The following is a 10,487-nucleotide window of genomic DNA, read 5'->3' as shown; positions in this document are numbered from 1 at the left end:
ACATGATCAAGCTAGTTGGTACAATTCAACATATATATGACGGTGTTATGAACTATCAATACATGTTAATTTTGGTTGTGTTTAAGTTATTATTATTATTTTAAGAAGATCGATTGAACAATCGTTAAGTAGGCCTTATGCCGAAATAGCCATCACACTCCTTCGTTGTCATCTTTAAACAAAAAAAAGAATATGAAAAAATCGTTAAGTCTTACACTCCTTTGTTGTCATCTTTGTTTCTGCTATGGATGTCCGGACAGTCCGCACTGTGCGGATTTGGAGATTCCGACCACCGACGACGCGCAACGATGACGCCAACCAACACAGCCACATTCCCCTCCTCCTGGCGCTCATGTATGTGCCGGTCGGAGCTGCAGCACTGGCCTACGGTGACCGAAATCTCGAAAATTCAAGTTTATGGGCACAATGCGGAGATTTCAAGATTTTGGGCACAATGCAGAGATTTCAAGATTTTGGGCACAATGCAGAGATTTCGAGATTCTGGCCACCGTAGGTCAGTGCTGCATCTCCGATCAGCACAGACATGAGCGTCGGGAGGAGGGGAGTGCGGCTAAGCTGGTCGGCGTCATCGTTGCGCGTCGCCGGTGACCGAAATCGCCGAATCCGCACGGTGCGGACTGTCCGGACGTCTGCATCTGAGAATATATATATATATATATATATATATATACAGTTCATATCCAGAGTGAAGCTTCACTCTAAAATTAATGAGTGAAGTTCTAATTTTGACACACTTTTCGGTCAAATGTTTTCACCATAAGTAATTCAATATTTAGGTATGTTATTCAAGATCATCTCTACAAAATTTCATCTAATTCAGACATCGCTAAAGTATTGGAATTAAATTAAATCAATGAGTGAATTAAAAATGTTCAACATGAACTGTTTGTGTAAATCTCAATTTTAAAAGCCTAAACCATTGTCGAATTAGATGAAACTTTGTAAAGATGATCTTGAATAGCATACCTAAATATTGAATCACTTATGGTGAAAACATTTAACCGAAAAGTGTGCTATAATTGAAAGTTCACTCTGTAATTTCAGTGTGAAACTTCACTCTGGCTAAGGACTATATATATATATATATATATATATATATACTTTCGTTGTCCATTTTGCTTGGTTCTCCATTTTCAGATTGACGCAAGACTTAAACCAAAGCACATTAGATGACGTTAAATTTATCCTCCATAGTCATATGCTAAGAATTCATTATTGACCTGAGTTGCTGAGTATATCGATTTATTACTATTAGTCGAATTGGGACGTTGGCTGCCAAGCAAGGGACTTGACCAAGATCCGGTAAGGTGGGTTGCATTCTCCGGAAAGCTTTTAGTATAGCTACTCTGATCAGGTTTGAAACTGGAATTCCTAAATTAATACAAATTATGGAAGCAGCTACTACCACTCGTCCACTCTTCATACAATCAACTGTATCTACTTCTGCAATCTGAAATTTTTCCATGTGCTAAAGTTGGTACAAAACTACAAATTAATGGCGACTAATAATACAAGACACAGATGCCAGAAGCAGAAGCAAAGTTCATAGTTTTAGAGGCCCAAAAATTGATGTAATTAATGCAGTCGTGAGATTGAGAACCTAAATTTAGACTCTTAACTCAGAACTTGAGGATCACTCCCATCAAGTTGGTTTACTCTGAAGGAACTGGCCTAAGTAAGAACTAGAATCGAGATATATGTCTCCCACACCAAATTACGACTAGATTTAAGTCATGTAACTAGCACCTCCAGAGATGTAAGTTTCCCCAAGGCACTTGGGATCTTTCCTGTTAAGATATTATAGTGTAAAACACATATATGAAGCTGAGATAAGTATAACCTCGCTAGTCCAGAAGGAATGTAACCCAGCCCACTGTACGTTATAACCGAATGGAGATAGTAGAGCTTGAAGCAATTGATATATTAGCAGGAAATCAGGAATAGGGAGACTCATGAGTTATTGTGTCGACTTAATACGTGAAACCTTGAACCTACGCAAAGCCCCGATCTGAGGAGTGATTTGATGACTACGCAAGTCACATCCACAAGACTATGAAGATTCAAGAGATATGTGAATGTGAGTTTCCAGACATGTTTATAGGGTGGAACCTTCACGTAGATATTTGCAAAAGGGGAAAATTAAAATGAAACATTGAAAATCAGAACCACTCAACTACACCGGGGCTTGATCTTTATATCTCAACACTCGTTATGTGGTTGGTCATGAACCACGATAAAGACCCCTTACGAGAATGAAACTGTCGACTGTCAAACAAAATGCATTTCATCAAGCAAAGAATCAACCTTTCCTTTTCTTTTCTTTTTTGAAAGAAACCTACCTTCCTTTTCGCTGGCCAACAAAGTGAACTATATGAAACAACTTAATATATTTTGGCCTAGCTAGTTTCTATTCTTTTTTACTAATTGTTGCGAGCAGTTCATTTGAATCATATGACAACCCTTGTATATGTATATGTATGTATGTATGTATGTATGTATGTATGTATGTATGTGTGTGTGTGTGTGTGTGACAGTTCCAAATTAAACCTACTTAAACTCAAGCTTGAACTCTTTCTCGAGAAAATATAAGAAAACTTTGATAAACGAATTTTTTTTTTTGGAAGCGTACGTATGCATTTGACATATGAACATTGCTCTTAAATTTCACAAAATGATCGAGTGTCAAATTATTGGTCTGCTTCACAAGACATACAGACAAAGATATTACTCAAGATTACATTTTTTCTTAGATGATGAATACGAAGTGGACCAGAAAAGGTACGTTAGACTCAGTTTCATTCGGTGAAACTAAAGGAGCATGTACAAAACTACAAATAGAAGACTCAGCATCGCCGATTTCGCATCATATTTTGTATCAAAGGCTCTATGTATATATAATCTCTTAGCCAAATAAGTGTACATGAACCATTCTCAATTTCCGAACTTTTCTTCTTTTCATTTCAACAAATTTACATTCTGAATACAAATACTTTACACTTCTCCAAAGTTCTAAAAGAATCTAAAACTATGAACTATCACAGTCGATCAAGAAGCGTACAAAGCTAACCGATGAAGGCATTTATCAAGTCATGCTAGTTCATGTGTAGCTTGGAGGTCAAGAAGCAAGTGCATATATGGAGAGAGAGCTATGTGTCACACATGTGATGAATCTCACCTAACGCTGGGAATCTCCCGTTATCCAATTGAATGAACCAACTAAATGAGAAAATGAGAGCAATTTTGAAGTGGACAGTATAATCCCTCATGCTATATATAGCCAAATAGCTACTGGCTGCTGGTGATGATAAATCCTTTTATACATGTAGGTTCTAAATTAAGCTTTAAAACCACTCACACCCAGAAATAGACGTACTTAAACACTGTGGTGTCAAGTCTATCGTTAGCAAACCTTATCATAAGTTCATAACCCTCGAGCAATCAAAGTCTTCTAACATGCACAAGGTCAGGCAAATTGATCTCATGAACTAAATTAAATTTTTAGTGTTGTTGACTAACCCCAATTGCAATCTGTCTCGATCGGAGAGATTTTGATGTTTTTTGTGTGTTTGATTTTATGTTTGAGTCTGGTTTTTCTTTGTCAATTAAAGTTAAGTAGTATATTATGTTGGTGTCTATATAAATTTCGTCTTTGAAATTTTGTATCCGGATTATTTCTTTTTTTTTTTTCGGAATGATCACATTACTTTAAGTTCTGAAAGCGTTATGATCTTTATTTATAAATAAAAAATAATTTGATTAAATATAAATTATCACATATGTAATAATTTAATCTTTTCGTACCCACCTCTGTCAAGAACTATAACACTCCTCTATCTGGAGAAACCCTACAATCGAAGACCGACTTCTCCCTAATTACAAAATTGGGCTCGTCACACAACAACACTCGGACCGATGTTGGCCTCCAACCTCACTGGTCTTCGGTTTTGGTCGCCTGACGGGTGCTTTGATCCAATGCAATGAACTTGTTTGGGTACCATTTGGGAATTTGGAAAAAAGAAAATTACAAAAATTCGTACTCATGAGGAGTCCTATCGTCTTCACGACTAACTATATGCAACTGTAATCACATATGATACTGTATGCATGGACCTACCTTCATTAAACGTACCCTCATATCCCCTACATAATCTTTGCAAAAATAAATAATAAAAATTCCAAACATGAAAACTAAAAAACGTACCAACTATCAAGTGCATGAGCTCTAAACTCTCTAGTGCATGAGCTTCTCAATATTTGTAGAATACCTCCCACAAATTAAAACAAAAAGGAAAATCAAATCTCATAAGGGCCCAAATATTCAAAGAGATTGAGATATACAATACAAGTGAAACACTGATGCCGTTCTTGTTTCTGGGTTTGTTTATACACTTGAATTGCACTGTGGGACGCAGAGAAAAACTGTAAACTGCGAAGTATGGGAGATTGGTATCTCTTGCCAATCCTACTCTGTTTCAGTTTGTCGGCATAGGCAGAATGCATGCCTCGAGACACGGGTCCAGAGCCAAAATTGGGTAGGATGGTAATGGTGGATGTACTATGGCTAACCACTGTGCAACCACTGCCCTTATTCTACAATTGGTTTACTCACAGAGTTACAGCCTTTCCCTGCATTTTCTGGATCATCAGTTAGTGTGTGACTCGGTCCACTCGATCCCTTTCACTGTGCAGATACACAGCGGTTCAATAATGTTGTGAGTTGAATCGAACACTAGGCACTAGGCAGGTAGGGTGAACTGAACACATGTAGCCATGCAAGTAAGGTTTTCGATGAAATGCACACAAGGTTTTGAGTTGCTTTCGGTGAAAAATTGATTAATTCACCCTACATGAATGGTTTTTTTTTTGTAGGTAAAACTGTAAAAGTATTCGATGAATTGTTTGGGGGATAATCTTTACAAGCTAAATGCGCAGGTGCATGATTGCATGCTTCTAAGTACCATATAGGTGAGCTACACTTATCTAGGTGTACAGTTTGTGGCTTTTGTATGAACAAACGGAGAATTGGATTGAAGGCAAAGACAAACTGTGACAAGTGTCATAACTGTGCTACTTATTGACGAATACAATTCCAGTCCATCAACCTGAGTCACCTTAAGTTCGGTGTCATAATAATTTTGATTCATTTCTCAACGACAAAATGCAAATGCTAATGTTGGTTTTTTACGTACTAATCCTTCAGTTATATTATGGCTGCTCTTCCAAGTTCTGTTATAAGACTCTAATCGATGAATTTTTTTTCTCATTGAAGAAATAATGGTCATTTTGCTATAAACACGTACATATTGAATACAAGGCGAGAAACCATTTATACTTCTGTCAATATTCCAGAATATACTTAAAATTCCGAATGATATAATTGACAATTTTTAAACAAAAACTAGTTTGCAAGTCCAAACTTAAATCTTCACTATATAACTATAAATCGATTTTTTAACGATCATCGGAATTGCTCAATTGTAAAATTAGGACGTAGCACAAGATAGAAGAAAAATTACTAAAATGAAGACCAACTGAGAAGTAAATTTGGCGACCACTTTTATTTAACCGCACTCATGCCCACCCACTTAGATTAATGACACATGGTCATAGATTAATTATGACATGATTATCTATATAAATTAATAACAATAAATTATATTTCTTCTAATTTTAAATTTAACAAAAAATTTAGAATTTATTTTTCTTACAATTTTTCAGGTTTAGAGTTTAATAGGGGTTTAGAGTTTTAGGGTTATGAGTTTAGAGTTTTAGGGTTTTTAGTCTTAATTATCGCAAACTCTAAAAATTCTAAAACACTAAATTATAAACTTGAAACTCTAAACTTGTTATATATTTATTATTAATAATATTATCGAATATAAAGTAAAAATAAGAAAATAAATCAATAACAAATTTTAGAATTTTAGAGTAAACTACGGTATAACATAACCATGGTACTTAAAAAGGACACATGTCATTAATCTAAGGAGTGGTCATAACCGGGTAAATAAGGAATGATCCCAAATTTGATTCCATACCTACTGTATATTGCAAGTGGATGTAGGGAGTTTATTAAGAGCACCAAGATTTACTTGAACCCACTAACTTGCACTAACAGAGTTTGGTTAGTCAACCAACTGCATACAAAAAAAAAGTCTTTCCTAACTATCTTAATTTGAGTGATAATGGGGACACAAAAACCTAAAAGAAGTGTCATCCAATTTATTTGTTTTATATGATTGATTTCATTGTCTTCTCTGTCCTCCTGACTCCAAATGGTAGTGAGAGATTTCTATTATAATTTCCCATGAATAAATATCGAAGAATCAACGTCTCCTCATATTCTAATTAACCCAAACTTTACAACACAATCTCAACACCTCCATCAAGCCCAAAACATCAATAGCAAACCCAGAAATAAAAATTCATCAAAACTTGCAGGAATCTCAAATTACCTTCAAATTTACATAAATCTTTTGATGGCTCTGGAAACCCCCTTCTTGCTCTATGATAATTACCAAACACAGGAAGCCATGGGTTTTTATGGTGACCCATACCAAAATTCTCCTCCACTTTTTTTGTTATAATTTGATTGATTCTCGTTGTTGTTTTCTTCTGCTCTTCCTTATTTTTCGACGTGAATGACTATCGATCTTGGCTATTCTCGGGCTTCTTTCTCATTTTCCTTGCGTTGCAGCCGAGAACTCTTTTACAAAGCTCGTCAGTAATCACAGGGGCATCTTATCGATCTCTCCAACCAACTCAACAAAATCTCCGATTGTTCATGAAATGCTCCCAGTTCTAATTTGATTTTTTTTTTACAGTTTGACTAGATTTTCTTGTTTTAGTCTTTTTTAACGGCGTCAATTTTGGTGTTAGTGTCATAAAAATATCATATCAAATAAATGACTGAGATTACACAATATTTGTTGGTGCAAATGGACTTTGGTGTCCTGAATAAGTTTCGATGTAACGATCCATATATGAAAAGCACCGGCCGGCATGGCAAAGCAAGCTGCTGGTTATAATTGTATAATGTAAGAGTTGGTGCTGACAACCAAGGCAAAAGGTTGAAGATTCTTAAATATTAATTAGCATAGTAAATGCTGGGATATCACTGTTTCTCTTAGGTTGGTGGTAACATACATTTGCTGATGAGTGATCAGTATACTCTTCTTGCTAAAAATATCAAGCTCTAGTAAATACAAAAATCTACTTGACATTTCCGTTATCCATGCACATAACTAGCTATTCATCGCCAATTAATTTTCTGTTACAGAATTAAGATTTTTCTCAAAAATAAGAAAACTGAAGACTGCCATTCATGAGTATGCAGTTGAAAAGTATGAGATGAAACCACAAACTAGTAACTCAGATGAATAAGTAGAAAAATTATTGGTTCATAGTTGTAATCACATGATCTGATGACCTTTAGTCTATTGTTACAACAAACCCAACAGTTTGATTGACTTTTATAAGCTCTCTAAGTTAGAGACAATTCTGTTCTCAAATCTCACCTTTAGACAATTCAAGAAGTCTCAGATAAAAAAAAACTATTCTTGTTGAGAAAAAAAACGAGTAAAAGGATTCAAGGGAAGAACAATTTGTGTATGGGCAAGTACGAAATTTCTTTACTTTATTCAGTACGGCAACCCTAAATTATCCAAAAAAAAAACCTACAAGTGATGCCAAATTGAAATTATGTTGCAATATAAAGTTAAATTTCTTTGATCAATCATGCAATGTACCACCAAGAAAGGTTGCAAATGAAGCACAAAGAGCATAGGCGCTCATAGGATTTAAACCAAAACCATGGCACCCAATGGATTTGATCTTGAACTCAACAAAATAATGGTGTTTGGCAATGAGTACAACTTCCATAAAACACACATTCATTAAAAAAAAACTTCAAGAACATGGAATGGGAGGGTGTTTAATCCTCCAAATCTAAAAAGTGGTAAAAAGAAAAGGTTATTTACTGAAATGAGCAAGGATTGCATGTTACTTGTTCCTCTTTCCTCCATTCATCATCACACTTTTACAAATTTTAGGCACCAAAAAATAAAAAAAGATTTGGTCTTTTTTCAAAAACAATTTTACAACTGTTTATATCTCCATCATATTTTGTATATGTTTACTTAAAATCATATATTATTTTTGGGTTGTGCGTGTCTTTTAGAGAAGGAATGCTTGTCACCTACTCCTTTTAAGTTCCCAATCTCTTCATACTACTACTAGTTTCTCTCTCAAAGGCCAAAGCTGCAGTCTTTAGAGAGAGAGAGAGAGAGAGCAACTTCAAACTCTCATCTTTGCTCTGCTCTGCTCATGGAGAAGCACCAATGCAAGCTCTGCTCCAGGGTTTTCAGCACTGGCAGAGCATTGGGTGGTCACATGAAGGCTCACATGGCTGTCCTTCCTCTTCCTCCAAAGACACACCAACAACAACTCTCTCCTGCTGAGTCTACTCACTCTGCTTCATCCTCTTCTTCTTCATCTGAAGATGAACAGAAAAAAGGTGGTTATCAACAAGAGGAGGAAGATCAGAAGGCTTTGTCTTATGGGTTGAGGGAGAATCCCAAGAAAAGTTTCAGACTTGCAGATCCTGAGTTTGCTTTTCAGGTTGATGCTGGTTCTGTTGTTATTCAAGACAGGGAGAGCGAGACTGAGTCGAGAAACCCAACTCGGAGACGATCCAAGAGGAACCGGAGAATGAGTTTTACAGGGAAACTGGAGATGAAGAAACCCAAGTTGACAACTTCAACGGTTGACTCGCCGCTGGCCGAGCCGGAGCCGTTGAGTTCAGTCTCCGACACTTCACCGGAAGAGGATGTTGCCATGTGCCTCATGATGCTGTCGAGGGATGTTTGGATGGTAACAAAATATGGGGAGGCAGATCAAGAACAAAATGGGAAAGAGGTGGTGGTGGTTGCAGTGAAAGGTGAGGAGTTCGAGCAATTGGAGGAGATCAAATTGAAGAAAGTGAGAGGTAAGAATCGTTGCGACAAATGCAGCAAGCTGTTTCGATCTCATCAAGCAATGTGCGTACACATGAAGATTTGCTTTCGAACCGAAGAAGAAGCCAACAATGCAGCTAGCAGTGCCAGTCTGTTCAAGTGCCCATTTTGCAACAAGATTTTTGGGTCCGGACAAGCACTTGGGGGTCACAAAAGGTCTCATCTTTCGCGTACTTCGGGTTACACGAGGGTTGTCACAGAAGTTAAAGAAGTTCGGGAGAGTTTCATAGATCTCAACATGCCTGCTCCACAAGAAGAAGATGATTTCAGTGTTGTTTCTGATGCTTAGAAGAGTTGCAGAGTCTTGTCATGGTGGATGTGATTCAACTTGGGATCAGGTAAAAAAATATTTGATTTTTTCATGAGCATTGTGGCAGAATTGGGTGGTAAAGAAACTGGTTCATTTCCATTCAAATATCATAATGCTCTTTCAGCTATTGGGGTTTTGCTCATTCTTGACCATAATTCATTTGTTCTGAACTTTTCAAGTACTGTTTAGTCAAGTTCAACTGCAGTAACAACTTGTTATATGTGTTGTTGACCAGAAGACAGTGGCTAGGAGCCTAGGATATATCAGAAAGTTGATCAAAGTTCCTTATTATATTGCAAATTCAAGTAATGGGTTACTAGTTCAACTGAGTTTTTGTGTTGGTTCAAGTTTTTTTTTGATCAAGGTGTTAGTTCAAGTTATGTTTAGAAATTAGGTACAACTTTTCATTGTTAGAAGAGTTTGTTCCATAATGCCCATCCGACTAGTTCATTCAAACAGTGATTACTCTCACGACTCTGTCGAGCTTTCGGCACCACTACTTACTATTCGATTGTTACACATGCCAGAAAGCAAAGTACCATTCTTTCTTAAAACCCATGTCTTGTCTACTCCATTGCAGTGATTGAGAGCATCTTTTGCTTGTGATGTAAAACTTGGTTCTGACTTCTGACCAAAGTGTTGAGTTGTGCATAGTTGTTAATAATGTGCTTCTGCTTCCTTCTGTTTCAGGTTCAGTTTTCCAGTTATGCTTGTAAATTGTCCTATACCAAATTCCCAATATTTCCTTTTTCTTTAATCTAAAAAATATGTAGTGTTCTTTTCTCTATCATTTGTATTCTCCTTGTCCTACTCCTATCTACTGCGCTCTCTTCCAGTGGGGGTTGTTTTAGCTTTGAAGCATAGGGTCAATGATTTGAGGGTGATCCACAAACAAACTGCAAGCTTTTTCACTGACCAAACTGACCTCGAATGAAGAAGTAAATTACATTTTTTATGGGGATATGTTTGATTGTGACTGGAGAAGATCCCAATCCTTCATTTTCTGAATTTCATAATTAAAAAAAAATGAAAATCTGCCTTGAAATGAACGAAGTATCCGGGCAAAAGGAGAGTGCCCATCTGCCGATGCTACTATTCTTAACGAAGAATCAGTCAGACACTTAGACTTGTTAAATCCTCGT

The 10,487-nt window shown here is 36.6% G+C and overlaps 1 protein-coding gene across 1 annotated transcript; it reads left to right on the top strand.

Annotated features, from left to right (window-relative positions):
* The first annotated feature begins 8,297 nt into the window (after positions 1-8,297).
* On the top strand, positions 8,298-9,753 carry LOC126794640 (zinc finger protein ZAT9-like). The gene has a single exon (XM_050521402.1). The coding sequence runs from the start codon at positions 8,347-8,349 to the stop codon at positions 9,322-9,324; it is 978 nt and encodes a 325-aa protein (XP_050377359.1). The 5' UTR covers positions 8,298-8,346; the 3' UTR covers positions 9,325-9,753.
* The last annotated feature ends 734 nt before the right edge of the window (positions 9,754-10,487 follow it).

The sequence above is a fragment of the Argentina anserina genome, chromosome 5, assembly GCF_933775445.1.
Source record: "Argentina anserina chromosome 5, drPotAnse1.1, whole genome shotgun sequence".
In the NCBI taxonomy this organism is placed as follows: domain Eukaryota; kingdom Viridiplantae; phylum Streptophyta; class Magnoliopsida; order Rosales; family Rosaceae; genus Argentina; species Argentina anserina.
The sequence above is the reverse complement of the archived record's forward strand: the minus strand, read 5'-3'. Positions and strand labels throughout refer to the sequence as shown.